General features: G+C 47.3%; 6 protein-coding genes across 6 annotated transcripts; 4 read left to right on the top strand and 2 right to left on the bottom strand.

The window, feature by feature from the left end:
- Positions 1–2: 2 nt before the first annotated feature.
- Positions 3–535, top strand: N7500_008378 (Apq12 family protein; the record flags this gene model as incomplete). The annotated part of the gene is made up of 2 exons (XM_056679522.1): positions 3–18; positions 96–535. 2 exons carry the CDS (start codon positions 3–5, stop codon positions 533–535), a joined length of 456 nt encoding a protein of 151 aa, XP_056529894.1.
- A 629-nt stretch (positions 536–1,164) lies between these two features.
- On the bottom strand, positions 1,165–2,034 carry N7500_008379 (putative signal sequence-binding GTPase GPN3; the record flags this gene model as incomplete). Its single annotated transcript, XM_056679523.1, has 1 exon — positions 1,165–2,034. The coding sequence occupies one exon, from the start codon at positions 2,032–2,034 to the stop codon at positions 1,165–1,167; it is 870 nt and encodes a 289-aa protein (XP_056529895.1).
- A 365-nt stretch (positions 2,035–2,399) lies between these two features.
- On the top strand, positions 2,400–3,714 carry N7500_008380 (S-adenosylmethionine synthetase; the record flags this gene model as incomplete). The annotated part of the gene is made up of 3 exons (XM_056679524.1): positions 2,400–2,476; positions 2,573–2,658; positions 2,714–3,714. 3 exons carry the CDS (start codon positions 2,400–2,402, stop codon positions 3,712–3,714), a joined length of 1,164 nt encoding a protein of 387 aa, XP_056529896.1.
- Positions 3,715–4,431: 717 nt separating this feature from the next.
- N7500_008381 (uncharacterized protein) lies at positions 4,432–7,512 on the top strand (the record flags this gene model as incomplete). Its single annotated transcript, XM_056679525.1, has 3 exons — positions 4,432–4,593; positions 4,673–5,416; positions 5,467–7,512. The coding sequence occupies 3 exons, from the start codon at positions 4,432–4,434 to the stop codon at positions 7,510–7,512; spliced, it is 2,952 nt and encodes a 983-aa protein (XP_056529897.1).
- A 2,377-nt stretch (positions 7,513–9,889) lies between these two features.
- On the bottom strand, positions 9,890–10,927 carry N7500_008382 (uncharacterized protein; the record flags this gene model as incomplete). The annotated part of the gene is made up of 1 exon (XM_056679526.1): positions 9,890–10,927. One exon carries the CDS (start codon positions 10,925–10,927, stop codon positions 9,890–9,892), a length of 1,038 nt encoding a protein of 345 aa, XP_056529898.1.
- Positions 10,928–13,026: 2,099 nt separating this feature from the next.
- N7500_008383 (Transcription factor) lies at positions 13,027–15,958 on the top strand (the record flags this gene model as incomplete). The annotated part of the gene is made up of 5 exons (XM_056679527.1): positions 13,027–13,339; positions 13,783–13,849; positions 13,967–14,639; positions 14,689–15,195; positions 15,251–15,958. 5 exons carry the CDS (start codon positions 13,027–13,029, stop codon positions 15,956–15,958), a joined length of 2,268 nt encoding a protein of 755 aa, XP_056529899.1.
- Between the last annotated feature and the right edge of the window lie 483 nt (positions 15,959–16,441).

Genomic DNA, 16,441 nt, shown 5'->3' on the forward strand with positions numbered 1-16,441 from the left:
CCATGGACTTCCTACCAGGTATACACCTCATCCACCCTCCAACCGTATAGATACGCTATCACAACCCAAAGTTCCACAAACTAACACAGGCACAGAAAACCTCCAAACGGTCCTCCAAAACCCCACATTCACCTACCTACAAACAACAACACAAGACCACCTCACAGCAAAACTCTCGCACCTACGCACAATGGTGCTCCAACCATACCTAATCGAGCCCCTCTCGAATTTCCTCGCCTCATACTCTTCCTCCATGCCAGACCTGCTCTCAATATTCCTCCTCGCAATCATACTTTTCATCTCACTTAAGATTATAGACTACGCCTACCGCGTAGTCATGTTCTGGGTCACGCTCGCTTTCAGGCTCGTCTTCTGGGGCTCGATTCTAGGTGTCGGATGGTATGTCTACAGCGTTGGAATTGAGAATGCGGGTAGAGATTTTGGATGGATTTGGGGTGTGGTATATGGGTTTGTGGGCGATTTTCAGGAAAAGAGTAAGGTCGCTGCGGCGGCTTATGCAAAGAACGCCAAGTAGCCCCGGAGAATGGTTTGGTTTGGTTCATTGGATGGGGATGTGTAATGGAAAATGTGGATTGATATTCAACATCCGAGGCTTGTAGCCTTGCTGGGCGGCTGATATGCTTGTTTGAGGGTATAGGATGGAAATGCGCAATGGGTCTGCCTGTTTCTTCATTTCATTCTGCGGAATTGGTTTAGCGATTAACGACTTGTTTTGGAGTTCTAAACATGACAATATTCATGAATTGGTTTGGGTTTCATTATGGTTTCATTATTAATTCTCTCATCTAAGGATATGACCGAAGATCCATTTGCAGTGTAGGAAGCTCCCAACTCGGACTCTGGTAGTCTCAGCCATGGTTGGATTGCAGGTATGGTAATTCCAGACGCCGAGGAAGCTCCAAATGCTGTGTAGTCCGGCGCGACGGGCATATTGGAGAGCTTTTCCATTGTCATAAGGTCGGTCGCACAATAGCAACGTAAGATGAAAAGTGGAAGGGGCCTTTGTCTCAGACTGCTCCGTTGCCGGAAACTCGAGGCTGGAGCATGGGGTGTCATTGGGTGAAATGATAGGTTGTGGGGATCATGAATGTGCCGGGGATCGACTGCAATTCACAGCACTGCAGTAACCACGTATGAGATCCCTCAATCCTCATAGTTTATATCAACTTCATCCTTGGGTTCTCTTGGTTCCTGGGCCTCATGATACTGGATAGCATCATCGATATGGCTCACAATCGCCGCGACACTGTCCTCATCCGAGACATCCAATTGCAGGAACGAAACCATACTGAAATCATCAATCAATTGTCCGACAGCCCGGTTGAGTTGTTTGAAAGATCCGCCGCTCATCAAGGAATCCGCGGCCATGGGATTGGCACCTGCGGTGAGATCGTCCTCTTCCTTCTCTTGCAGTAATTGTACATCCACGTTGGTAAAACGTTTCAATTCCCGACGTGTCACCATATCACGGACTTGATCCATCTTGCTGAGAATGTTGACGTGCGGCATCTCCATCATCAGCATGGCGGACATGGCACTGAGTGTACCGGCGAAGAATTTGGCTTTGTCGATGACGAAGGTGCTTTCGAGTAGGTAGGCGGCACACATGTTGATATTCAATGGGCCCTGGCGGGAGAGGAAAGTTGTGAGGGTTGGTAGAAGAGGGATATGTGTGTACAGCTCGATCTGGCCGGGCATGTCGAAGATGATCAGATATTCTTCACTCAATGGCTCCAGTGCCTCTGATAGAAATTCCAGGTTCTGAAGCAGGAACTCGAAACAGTAGATGAGACCTCCGTTTGGCCCCAGACCCATCTCTTCCATCACATCCTCTAAAGTGATCAAATCACGAATGTCAAGATCTGGTTCGTAGGCGAAGGTCTCTGCGGCGGGGTCAAGGTTCACGTAAAAACAGCTGCGGCGGGTGGTTTGAAGGTGTTGAATGATTGCATTACTGAAGGTGGTCTTGCCTGCACCAGCAGGACCCATTACTAGGACACCGAATTTAGACATGGTTGTATATTGGAACAAAAAAAAAAGATACCAGAATTAGGTCCGATGGTATCTTATCACCAGAAAATTCCAAGCTGCTCTAAACTGCCACTAGTGACCGCCCTCAAATTGCGCGATCACGGCTGAGGAGGGACAGAAAGTACCGCTTACGGAGTTCAATAGTGAGGGTACTTCGGCAGTACCTGACTGGTCCCCCACTCACACTAACTTTTCACTTGTACCACCGAAGTAACTCGGAAAAAAAAAAAAAGCAAAACCCCACCAAATTCCCCCCTCCCCGAGAGATCTTCCTCCCTTTCCTCCCTCCTTCTCTCCATTGCTCTTCCCCCTTTCTTTCCCAGTCTTCCCTCATCACATCATTCACAATGGGTTCTGTTTCAAACAGCGGTACTTTCCTCTTCACTTCCGAATCTGTCGGTGAGGGTCACCCCGATAAGATCGCGTGAGTTATATACCCCCTAATTCTGCATTTCCTACACTCGGAGAGTTATTAAATGCATCAATTCACATTGTCACACATGTATTAACCCCTCAATAGTGATCAGGTTTCCGATGCCATTCTTGATGCCTGCCTTGCCGAGGATCCCCTCTCCAAGGTTGCTTGCGAGACTGCTACCAAGACTGGTAGGTTGATTATGCTTACTTGAGGCCAGATCTCAATCTGACAATGTTACACCAGGTATGATTATGGTCTTCGGTGAGATTACCACCAAGGCCCACCTGGACTACCAGAAGATCATTCGTGGTGCTATCAAGGACATCGGTTACGATGCCTCCGAGAAGGGATTCGACTACAAGACCTGCAACGTCTTGGTTGCCATTGAGCAGCAGTCCCCCGATATCGCTCAGGGTCTTCACTACGATGACGCTCTTGAGAAGCTCGGTGCTGGTGATCAGGGTATCATGTTCGGTTATGCCACCGACGAGACCCCTGAGCTCCTGCCCTTGACTGTTCTCCTCTCTCACAAGCTTAACGCTGCCATGAAGGCCGCCCGTAATGATGGCTCCATCCCCTGGTTGCTCCCCGATACCAAGACCCAGGTCACCATTGAGTACGCCCACGACAACGGTGCCGTCAAGCCTCTGCGTGTTGACACCGTCGTCGTCTCTGCCCAGCACAGCGATGACGTCTCCACTGAGGAGCTCCGTTCTGTCATCAAGGAGAAGATTGTTCGCAAGGTCATCCCCGCCGAGCTTCTCGACGACCGCACTGTCTACCACATTCAGCCCTCTGGCCGCTTCGTCATCGGTGGTCCTCAGGGTGATGCCGGTCTCACTGGCCGTAAGATCATCGTTGACACCTACGGTGGCTGGGGTGCCCACGGTGGTGGTGCTTTCTCCGGAAAGGATTACTCCAAGGTCGATCGCTCGGCTGCCTACGTTGCGCGCTGGATCGCCAAGTCTCTGGTTAACGCCAAGCTTGCCCGCCGTGCCCTCGTCCAGCTCTCCTACGCTATTGGTGTCGCTGAGCCTCTCTCCATCTTCGTTGAGACCTACGGTACTTCCTCCAAGACCTCCGACGAGCTGGTCGAGATCATCCGCAACAACTTCGATCTCCGTCCCGGTGTCATCGTGAAGGACCTTGATCTGGCCAAGCCCATCTACTACCAGACCGCTAAGAACGGCCACTTCACCAACCAGGAGTTCTCTTGGGAGTCGCCCCGTGCCCTCAAGTTCTAAGCGGGCTCTGCTTGATCCGGTGATTCCGGACAACTCTTGACGACTGTGATGATTTGCTTTGTTTTCAACAACTCAAAGCACGATGAGCATAGACTATAAAAAAATCCCTCATAAAATCCAGAAGTTGGTCTCCACCAGGAGACCGACTTCTTTTGTTTCATTATCTGCATGGTCGCGCAAATGACGGGCCTTTTCGGCGAAGACAAAATTCAACATGATACCACTTTTCATCGGCTGGGAAAGGAAGTTTTTGGCGTTTTTCTGGAGCGACAGTCTTCAACACCACATCTCTACCTCATTGTCCATGGCGCCTACCGAGGAAACTCGGTTTCGAGGGAATCTATCGGGAACTCTCTGTGAGAGTGCCCGAAGGTTCTTTTCAGCTTGGCTCTGGGCGTGCTAATCTAAACATTAGCGATAGATTCATAATATTCTCATACCTTTTTTTCACACATAGTCTTTAGTAGTATAATATCTTCAAGTACTTTGCATGTATCTCCACAAGAATTCAATTTCAACAAGACAGATTACTCCTTTAAAATCAATTAAGGACATTGATCCAGGCGGAGTGCACGTCCCGACGCGTGACGCCAGACCCGCCAAGATTCGAGCGCGATCTGTCGACCATATTGTACACATCAATTGCTGTCCCTTCGTTTAGAAAGTTGACTCTTGCGTTCGAAATTACAGGATGCCCACGACTCCCTAGACGCGACCATGGCCTCGCGTATAGTCCCCAACATTCTAGATCCGCTCAGTTCGTCCGCGTTGAACAAACTTCAAGAACCGACCCCTCCACCCATAAAGAAGCGCAAAAGAGACGACCAAGAGCTAAACGATGCTGCTGGACAGCTTGCTACCTCTTCCATCGTCATAAGAGTGAGTCATCTTTATAATTTGCCCAACACACACACTCAATCCATTAGTTGCTGTTGCTCACGCTCCGCAACTTATATAGGCTCACTCGGCGTCTTTATCCGATGAACCCTTAATCCTCGAACCAATTACCGCCCTCCCTCGTACAAGACTACCTCTTTCATGGCTGGACGACACTCCCGCCTCCAGATCCGATGAGCAGCCAGGCGGTCTTTTCACCGCGGACATCCCCACGCTGGAAGTCGACCTGCGCGCTAAGGCGGAACCAACTGTTCTCATTGTGCGCCTGATACCCAATGGCGGGCTCTACGTTGTTGAGAGGGTGAAGAGGGGCATATACTCGCTCTCCAAGCTCGCCCGATGGGTACACGAAGGTAATCTCTTAGTTGCGGCCAAGGGGTGGCATCCAACTGATGTGGCGGAGGGGGATGGCATGTCCGTTGATGAGACCGCTGCTATTCCCGATGGGCTTGACTGGTGGCAGGTGGCCCAGATCGATGAACCCCTCTCCGACGTTGAGGCGGGCGAAAAGTCTGCTGGGCTGGACATTGCGGTTGTCTTTGGTCCGTCTGAGTCTGAGGTCGGGAATACAGAGGCATCTTTTGTTGGTGTTGTAGAGCACCGGAGTCATTCGCTTGCTCCGTCGAGAAGCTTTGATGCCGCTGATGGTTCCTCCTTACTTCCTGAATCTCAGGGCTTAGAGGAAATCACCACGGCTATGGATGTTGATTGTGTTGAGTCTAATGTCGTGGATGTGCAACAGTCGCCCGAGGAGTTGTTGGACGGGATGAGAGACCACTATCTACAGGCTCTCTACGTTTCAAAGGTAATATGCTCTACTTGATATTGGGGGATTCCCGACTGACATTTTTCTAGACCTCTGTAGCATATTTTGCGAAGGGCCCGTTGACACGCTGCCGGACTGCTTTCCAGGCCCGTGACTCGGAACAGCCTCATAACTCGACGGAGCTGATTGAGTTCTATCGTGAAGCTATCCTCGCTACAAAGAAAATGGACCTCAAATACAGAGAAACATTGCCATCGGTAGTTCGCGATGCAGCTCTTGCGCTTTCTGATGATGGCGCGAAATCTAAAAAGCGGAAGAGTAAGAAAAAGAAGATGGGCAAGAATGGTCTTTATCCGGAGGAGGAAGAGTTCATCCACAGGTGGTGGAAAGACAGAATATTGAACGGATCTTCTGTGCAGGAAGCGTCGCGTGAAGCAGAGTCTAAGAAACAGATTTCAGATCTCCGACTGCGCGAGACACAATTGCAGATCCTGCTGCTTTTGGAGGTCATGGGATTGGAAATGACTATTGCTTCGGCAGAGAAAAATAACACTAACAAGGAAAAAGAAGTAAATGGGGAGCAAAATACGCCCAAGAAAGCCAAGACTAAGAAGCCTACGGATTTGAACGTGCTCCTTGAACTCCATCTCGATCGGATGTGCATTTGGCACGCTGTGACAATGGAAGAAACATCTGCCGCTGATACAGCAAAGGCTTCTTCTTTCAGTAGCAGCCATCTTTCGGGCAAGAAAGTTGAGAGTGATGCGGTGCGTGACTTCTGCACGGAAGTCATCATTCCATTCTATGCTGCACGTCTCCCGGACAAATGCAAGCTGATCACCCGCAAATTCGGCGTATCTGGCGGTGTCTCCCCAGCTGGGAAGAAGACACAGTCCTCGAGTAAATCACACCGCGTGGAACCCGGGGCCGAAGTCAAGCGACAACAGCCTGCACCTAAACCCCGCCGAACATTGCAGCGAGTGCTTACGGACGATAAAGCGGCAGCGTCTCATGCTCGGCACCCGGGACTGACTCGGTCAAGCACTGCACCGACCCAACACAATGCTAAACGTGATACTGAGCCCTTGCTGCCCGCTGTCCTCAGTGGCAGTGTCCGGGGTGGAATTCAGAAAGCAAAGCGTACGGAAAACCGCGAGGTTGATCTAAACGCCGTAGCACGACAGCATGAGGCCAAATTGAGGAAGGTCCAAATGCTGGCCAACCAGAAGAAAGAACTGGATGCTGCTATCAATGCTCTTCGAAAGCCGAACAGAGAGCTCGTCTCCAAGGATCTAGCAGACGATGCGTCGAAACGGGTTACAAGCGGCGGGGGTAGTTCGAGAAAGTCAAGAAACCCTGTGCGCAATCCATTCGGCGAAGGTGTACAGGTCATGGCGACCCCTCGAGGCAATCGAAAGAAGGATGTGGCGGCCAGGTTCCCCCCGCTCCCTCGGAGTCTAGTCCCATCCCGGTCATTCGCTGGTGTGGAAAATTCTCCCTTCGGCGACTCTCTCGGCGAGTCTCCCATGATGATCCCATCCTCGAGTCGGCGGGCGATCTCATTCTCTGGCGCCGACTCCGACCCTTTCACTAGTGACCATCCACATGGTGGACGCAGTCCACGATCAAGTCAGCCGGACGGGGCTATCCAAGAAACTCCAACCAGGCCGTCTTCCAGAATCTTCCAGAGCGATACCATAGCTGCCCGACGACCATCATCCTCCACTGGCAAGGGTCTGTTCAGGGTTCCCAACCTCCCAACCCCTCGCTCATCCACACAGCCAATGGTCCCAGGCTCCCCCATCCATTCATGCCCTAAGAACATTTCCACGTTCACAGAAACCTTGTCAACATCATCTCGACAATTCGCCCAGTCTCTCAATCACGCTCACACCTCGGCAATCATGGAAACACCACCCAAAAGACATGCACCACAGAGTGTGTCTACTCCGACTGCTGTGCCATTTTCTCTATCGCTTGATGCCATGGTCACCGATAGTCCCTGTGCTCAATCTACGCCTATTGTCATGGGAACCCCCGTCAAAGGCGCCGCAGCTGTGCCTGTAACGCCTGAGAAATCACAGTCCCGGTCGATATATGATCAGCTGGGCTGGAATGATGAGATGGAGTTGTGATTCTTTAATTTCCCATGCATACACGCCCAAAGGCACATTTTCATGTGTCATGCATTTATGTGGAGTTCTACAGTGTCTTTTCTGCTTTGCCGTGTATTCTTTCTGTTTTGCGGTATTGGGGTTCGGGTACACCTGGAGTTCGAAACGGCTGAACCACTGTCATGGCGTGCGTTGAATTCTTTTTGGTTATATCCCATCACTGCATGATCTTAGCCTACAGCAACCAATAAATTCTATTCTATTCATATCTCAGAGAAACAAAATGTCAAATATTCAGTAGTATTAGCCCATAAACTTCCAAGACAAATGAAGGCTAGAAATGTCCATATTCGATCGACTTTCGCTCGAAATTATATGGCATTTGTTATGTCTTTCTATCACGAAGGATCTTTGGCTTCAGTCTTTACCCAAATTGGGTGTCGCAAACTTCACACGATTGGAAAGACGTATCTTCTGGCTAACACAAGAAATTCCCCGACTCTCATTTATTCATATGATAGATGATGGTGAACAATGTCAGAATTGTGCCCAGATGAAACCTTTCACCCCCTGGAGCCCTGGGAGAAAGGTCTCGTCAACAAGCTTATATGAGCTAAGCACGGCTACCTACCGGCCCCGGATACATTCTTTCGGTACACTGGAGAAATCGCGATGCCTCGAGCTCTTTTTATCCGGCGTACGGAACTTCGAGAATGGCTGCTACACTTAGGTGCTGTGGATATCACTCTACCAATGAACACTGTATCAGCGAAGACCAGACCGGTGCCATTGTTTGGACCACCACATACCCTCGCAAAGACCACTGTCTCTCCGTGATCTGGTACGCCTTGTGCACACCTCGAATTTCGTAAGTCGATAGCAACACCCTTCTGGCAAACTTCGAATGCTGGACATTCAAACGTTGGACTCGGCTCCGTCGATCAGCTACCCCTCAAGCTCTTATATGACATGATGGTCCTCCGAGATATATACATTCTCTATATAAATTTCGGCAAATAAATCAAATGTGAAGATTGGCTCTCGGTTGGTATCAAAGGATAGTCTCAATTGACTAAATCGCTTCTAAGCCTTGTTCGAAAACAGCTTTCTAACGGCATGCGTATTGCGGCGAATTTGTGAAAAGATTACAACAAAAAGCAAAAAACATACAACAGTGAGGATTCGCTGGTGGTCACCCACCCAACTACTAACTCACCGGCGTGTGGCTTAAGTACGGCTGAGCGGACGGGAAGCCCTGTTTTCCACACCCTATGGTCGTATGTGCTTAGATAAAGGCTGCAAAGAACTATCAAATGCAATTATAGGCAGTGACAATAGATATTTTTCGTGTTTCTCTGATGTGTAGAGGAATATTCAGGGGCGTCCAGCCAAGAAAGCAGGGCACTATAGAGAGGGAAAGGCATCGCGATGTAGGACCCTCATATAGTAGATCTAGAGCCCCCATATGTGCATTCTTCTGACCACGTTCCAGACACCTTTTTCTATATTTAATAATGTGGTAATTTTGTTCTTCCAATAGTGGGAGAACATATATAGGGAAATGTCCAACACTGGCCGTTCCTAAGGTCAGACCATTGTGATTTAGAAAGGATCGCATGAGTTTTATTTCTAGGAGGATCTATAGACTATATGTAGATCTATGTAGGTCCGTAGATAGACTACTATAGCAGAGAGTAGTCATATATAGGCGCCTATAGTCCCTAGAGACGTAAGTCTTATGTTTGAAATAAGCTCTTGGATCTTAGTAGGATACTTATATATCTTATATTATTCGATATATTATTAATATCAAGTTATACATAGTCGCTTGCACAGAGTATGCTCTTTCCGCCTTTTTCTGCCGCCTTGAATAGACTGGAAAGGGGAAAACTATTTTATAGATATCTAAGAAAAAATGGGAAGCCCACTGTGAAGGCTATTGGAAGACTGCTGAAAAGACCACTAAAAAGACCACTAAAAAGACCACTAAAAAGACCACTAAAAAGACCACTAAAAAGACCACTAAAAAGACCACTAAAAAGACCACTAAAAAGACCACTAAAAAGACCACTAAAAAGACCACTAAAAAGACCTGTAAGAAAGACATCATAAGGCCGCAGAAGCGGCCGTCTACGCTTGTTTCTTTAAATCCATAGTCTAAAGGAAGTACTAGATTAATAATATAAGTCAATAGGCTAGGAAAATTAGTACCAGAAACATAAGTAGACAATTGACATAGGATCAAGATGCAAAGACAGTGAATGCATATAGGACCAAGCATTGCAAACCAACCATAGGTTGATGTATAAAGAGAGTAAGGGAAGTTTCCTTGGCCGGCGGCCGTAACCTGCATCAGAGGGTGTAACAATTGATGGTAAACAGTATAAGGCCAGAATGTTTAGTCAAAAAGGTATCGCCTGATGTTTCCAAGTCCCTGAATATCTCCCTCGGTGGAGTTAGACTTCTCCTTCTCAACCCAACCCTCAGTATAGCCTCCTCCAAAATCAATCAGATATGCATCCTTATTGACATCAATAAGCACATTGGCAGCCTTCGCATCTCCCCAGATGATATTATGTGTATGAAAATGTTTAAGTGTGTGCGAAATCTGATCAACCCATTTTCGTCGGAGGTCGGAAAATTTGGGATCATGTCCATCAATGCAATTAAGTGTAGCTCCATCACAATTGATGTATGATAAAACCAATCCCATGATATACCCATCATCATCCTGGACCAGCCCTTCCAGTCGTGATGTGAGAATCGAGGAATCGAATTTAGCCATATGAATCTTTGAATTAGTGAGAATCTCTCTTGCAGCAATACCCATGTCGCCCCCATAGACTATCTTGAAGAAGCTAGGCTGTGATCGCCCATGAATAAATACTTTGCGAGGTATTCCTGGCAGTGCAGCTGAATTTGCACTGATTGGAACCTGAACTTCCCTAGGATGGTAGACAGGGAAACTTGAGTAGTCTACAGAAGATGGTAAACAGGCCCCGATGAGATGATTTCTCATGCTTTTGGTGTTGCCGAGATAGACGGGAAATAAATTGTCTTCCACCACCTGTACAGTGTACTGCAATTCTTCTGCAAACAGACAGTCCTCGAGAGTGTACTTTTGGCTCGGGTCCAGAGGAGAAATTTCGCGGAATATTGGTAGAAATGGTTGCAAGATCCAATCATGCATTTCATCAAGGGGGTCTTCAAAATCCCCATCCGCATCTACCTCAGACTCATCAGGGATCCAATCTGGTTCTTGACGTTGAACATGTCGAAGATATTCGGCCAGAAGAGCAGGTGAGCTTTCGAAGCTGGATGTAAAGAGATCGACTTTGAAGCGTTTGTTGGAGACATAAACATTCAACTGCGTGTCTGTATTTTTGGTGCTCGATCTAAATGGACCAATATCATAGATGGGTTGTTGCCTTGCCATTGTTGGCCGTCGAGGAGTTGCGGCAAAAAGAAAAAGAAGAAGTATTGGATAAAGAAGTAAGAGGTAGGTCGAGGGAGAGCACGAGCGAGGTGTTGTAATCCCACGTAGTAATTAGGCCGCTGCTCCTAATGTACGGGCGACTATTGGGACTAGCGATACATAACCCTCTCATTGGATACTGCCTTACCGCCTATTATCACCGCCTTTTCGAAGCATATACCCTGATCTCAATTTGTATGCTAATTCCTACTTCTCTTTTACTTTTTACACTTATAAGCGTAGACGGCCACTTCTGCGGCCTTATGATGTCTTTCTTATAGGGCTTTTTAGTGGTCTTTTTAGTGGTCTTTTCAGCAGTTTTCCAATAGCCTTCACAGTGGCTTAGCTATAGTCAATTCACTAAATTCTCTAAGAATACCTTAAGGAAGGCTTTAAGTAGCTACCAGAGTAAGTGTGGAGAGGTGGTAGAGGGGAAGAGAGAAGGATAATTACGAAGTAAGAAGGCTTTAACGCCGAGGATTTATATAGGTACGAACAGCGTCACGTTTAGTGCTGATCTTTTAAGGCCTTACATACTATACTTAACCTAATTTTTCGGGTAAATATCTATTAATGAATGATATATTTCTGAATATAAGTTGGTATACACCTTTAAGCAAATTGATATAATTGTAGAGGCAAAAAGACTGTATACCATGATTTCAGTATACTTGGAAAGTGAGGGTGGATCAACAATTCTGCCAGGAAATATAAACCAATAAGGGGGTTATGGTTATGTATCGCTGGTCCCAATAGTCGCCCGTACTAATGGATTACATAAAAGCATTTAACCACTAACTAGTTAGGCTAAAAAAATCATAGGCACAATCGGAAGCTCCGATTGTCACTGCAGCGGCATATATACTACCTAGGTAGGCCCTAAGAACCCTTAGGGACCACAGTGTACGCGATAGAAAGTTGTGTGACTATCGGTCAATAGGTAAGTCCGGCAAATAAATAATCATCTTCACCGCCATCCCCTACGGCAGGTTTCGTGAGGGTCCTCGAGCGCGAATCAATATCCCAGCTTCAAACTAACCAACCGTTCAGTTATATATGCTTATTATAATGGGATGCTTTGGCATCACCCTCTTTCGAATTCACAGTCCCGCAGAGAGCGCTGATTTCAGCTCTGTCCGGGGGTCCTTGACATTATTTGCAGCGATATTATTGCTGCTGATGGCTCTCACGATCGTCAACGCCGTGATATGTATCCGGATTGAAGATTTATATTAACCCTCCTAAAAAGCGGAAAGCTTCAACCTCAATGGAGCTCGAATCCTAAGAGACACCTACGCGATTCCTGTTGAACTAGATTTATTGACTTTACGACTTTCTGCTCTTTTCTTGACCTCGTCCCTTATGTACATATATTGTAGGTATACTTGGTTTTTTTTTCCACTTTCCATTTATCCTCCATGGGATCAGCAAGTCACTCAGTCATACTCCAGCTCTTACGGCGCCAGAAATGGCATCCTTTTGTCCAGTCTTCATAGGCTACGATGCCCTCGTGGTACCTGGCTATGAAAGCCCTCATGCGCGCGATATCACAGCTAGCGTAGGAATTCAACAACCAAAGGCGCTTAATATCTTTAAGAGATTGGTTACGGCTATGGCATCCCTGCAGGTTAACTTATGATATGCGACATGTGACCGGTGAATTTTCTCCAAAGCTGTCGTCCAATGACTCCATTCAGTCTTACCAACTCTTACGATATCATAATCCCTACACATATGAAAAAATGCGATCTTTATTATTTTTGGGATCTCCTTGAGACCTTTCGGAGACTGCTGTCTTATCTTGACTGGAATTACCAGATTTTGACTACCCACAGTCTTCACACTTTGTATACTCTGCTTTTCCTTCATTATCACTACACGTTCCTCACATCCTTGTCTCAACATAAAAATATGTCCGACAAGAAAGGATCCAACCCGCTGCCCATCCCCCTTCCAGCGCCCGATGTGTACAAAGTCTTCACACCAGAGTTCGACACAGTAGCTTACGATCCTCTGGATCCCCCAAGCGGTACCACACAGGTATTTACGTTGAGAAAGACATGGAGAATCAGCAAGGAGTTTTCTTCAATGTCACCGGCGATATCATCGCCCAAAGCGGCATGCGGTTCGAAGTGAAAGACGACTATATTCCTACAACGGCCGAGTATTTTTACAGAACCACAGAGATTGGATGGATTCGCAAAGCCGATTTTCCGAGAATAAGGGATATCTTGGAAGCCTTGCCCCGACCGACCAAACAGCAGGGACTTGACTTCTGGAGCATGGACCCAGCTAAGCGGAACAAGCTTACTTGGACAAAGCAGAATGGGGAACTTTACGGGCCAGGCGAACAAAGACGACCAATCATCAAATGTAATGAATGGACACATCAGCTTGCGATTCCAAAATTGCGACACGAAGGAATTTTACATGGCTGAATATTCCGTATCGGGTTGTCAACGTGGCGCTGGCATTTTCGGCGTCAATTTTGCAATATTTTAGTTAAAGAATGATGAAGAATCGTGAATGTTAAGGCTACTTTCCAGATATAGTTGATGTTAAAAACTTCTAAAGCTCCATGGTATTCCCGTGATCGGACCGGCGAACTGGAGATTTGCCGAACACGTCCCCCACTCATTACCCCAATCTCTTTTCATTATGAAATCAGGTTCTGACTCAAGATGGGCACAGAATTCAAAGGGATATCTAGTAGGTCTAGTCAACAGCCCTCTTGCACCGCAGCGAGGCCTAAGAAAAGAGCCGTGGCGTAAGCATATCCAAAGGCGGCATCAATCCTTTGCTCACACTTTGCACAGTTGTCATCGGTGTCATGCGCAAAAGATCAAATGCTCCGGAGAAAAGCCATGCTCGAAATGCCGAGCGGTAGGCTATGAATCCCAATGCAGATATGCTACTCGAGATCGGAAGATACGGGTGAATGAAAGGTACTTATCTTCGTTGGTCGCTTCCAAATGAGTCACTAACTTGAATAACCGATAGCTATTTAGAGCAACTTCTCAAAGATAGCCAAGAGCTGCATGATCAACGAAATCGTTTGAAACAGGAAAGCCGCTCAAACGGACACGAGCAGAGCTCTCGGCTCCTACAAGTCGATGGGGATGCAGCCAATGCGAACACCGAGCCCCTAGTGCAGGGTAATCTGCTTAGTGAGAAGCCATGGTTTCAATCCAACGATACTTCAGTGATTCCTTCTTACATCAGCGATGCAACTTGCGTTGCTTTCGCCACCCGTTTGTGCCAGTCCTTGAAAGGGACCAACATGCCAATACCCCATCTTCCAAGATCGCGTTATACTGACGAGTCAACAATTTCATCTTTACTTCATGCGGACATACAATGGCCCGGCCTTGTAAGTGCTCAGCTATTAGTCAAGACGTCACTCGGTCATATCTTCCCGATTTTTCATTTGGTATTGAAAAGAGACACATTGGACATGCTCCATAGCGTCTATCACAGGGGCGACTTCGATAATCCGGGTATCAAGTGCAAATACTTTGCTCTTTTCGCCATCGCTCAAGTTCTTTCAACTCCTCGTGATCTTTCCAACAAGTCGAGTGTACCTGGCTTGGCCTATTTTGCCAAAGCGTGGAGCCTGATCCAGGTCGTCCCCGAGCGACCAAGCATGATTCATATAGAAAGTTTGCTCTTGATTGTCTGTCCCCTTCTCGGCAGTCACCTTGACCCTTGCTTACTCTCTGTAGGCTTTCTTCTGCCAATTTTTGAACCGCTTTCACTCCGCCTACGTTTTGATCGGGAATGCGTTACGACTTGGCCTCAGCCTTGGCTTAAACTACAACATCCCGCAAACTCAAGATTTACACCCAGTAGCACGAGAACACCGTATCCGGATATGGTGGACCATCTACGTGCTTGACCGATTCTGGGGCTCAAAGTCAGGATTTCCTGTGCAAATTCACGACGAGGATATCCATGTCGATCTACCGTCGGTTTTGGTATCTGAGACATTTCACGATCAATTTTCGGACGGCGCTTATCAGGTGGCAGCAATAGAGCTTGCTAGAATTATTGGTGACACAACGGGAGAGATATATTGTCGAAAGATTTCAGCCGAGACCTTTTTGTATCGTGAACAGCGACTTTTGACTCAGTTGAAACAGTGGGTTCAGTCTCTTCCTGAACATCTGAAACTCAGTGCGGAATACCCAAACCCGAAACATAGAGTTCAGATGCATCTCCAGTTCAATTTTGTAAGAGCATAACTCACCTTGAGTCTTTTTCGAAATCATACACTGACTACTATAGTGCGTCATCCTGGCAATTCGACCAGTCCTCCTACATGTGCTCGCTTTAAAAATGAAAGACAAAACTGAACAGTCTATGGATTCCATTTCGCCCATCCTAATCACTTTGAGCAAGGCATGTATACACGCAGCAAGACACTCGCTAGCATTATGTGTGAATGAATGGACCGGCGGATCACTCTCAATATTTGGCTACTGGTTCCCTGCCTTCCTCTTCTCTACTGCATTAATCCTGGTGATTTCGAGTCTTTTGCCACTCGGGGATCCAAGCGACTTGGCATCGGCTGAAACAGCAACTGAGATCCTCAAGGCTCTCAGCTTATCAGATGGTCTGGCAGCAAGAGACCTATACGAACGGATGCAGCGCGTGCGCCAGTGTCTTCACGATAGTCAAATATACTCTGCATCGACACTTTCCCACGGTGCTGTGGACAATATTGCCAATATATTGCCGATGACCGAAGAACCGGATTCCGAATCACTACAACCAACCCAGATTTCAGATAATCTCCAATTCTCCATGGGTCCTGTGGAGGATCTGAGTCATCCGACGTTTGAATCCGATGTGCCATATCTTACCACGGAGATGGCTCTGCATCAACCCACCATGCTAGATTTTCTGACCCAGTCTCACGCGGACATTGGACTACTTGATCCAGTGGAGATGTTCAATGATTTTGACCTAGCTTTTTCAACGTCTGCCAATTGATCATTTACATCAACAGTCAGAGCTGTCGTTTCCGGTTTATCATTCCCCCGCCTTGGATTGCCCATTCAAGAGTGGACAACACCGCAGGTAAGCGACTTCGGTCATTCTCAAGTCGGCGATGAAGACCAGCTGATACAAATTATAGCAGATTTTTGGACAAGTCCTATTGTTTGACAGGGTACAGCTTCTCGTCTCTCGTGTTCTACTCATGGCTTCCCGTTCCAACTACACCGACAAATTCTATCAAGCCTGAAAGACACAGAAATCGGCTTGTCGGCACAGAGATACCGATATCTATTCCCCAAAGCATTGAAATTTCCATTTAGCTTATTCACATTATTCTACGAGGTTGAATCTATCTTCACTGACGCCGAGTGGGTAGACCGCATCACCGTCCCTGATCGCGAAGGCTTCATTTGTGCAGCCCGAACCCAAACGGATCGGCTAGTAACCCTTCGCAGACCCATACCCCAGGCCAGCTTC

The sequence above is a fragment of the Penicillium coprophilum genome (assembly GCF_028826855.1).
Source record: "Penicillium coprophilum strain IBT 35676 chromosome Unknown utg000005l_segment0_segment0, whole genome shotgun sequence".
NCBI classification, from domain to species: domain Eukaryota; kingdom Fungi; phylum Ascomycota; class Eurotiomycetes; order Eurotiales; family Aspergillaceae; genus Penicillium; species Penicillium coprophilum.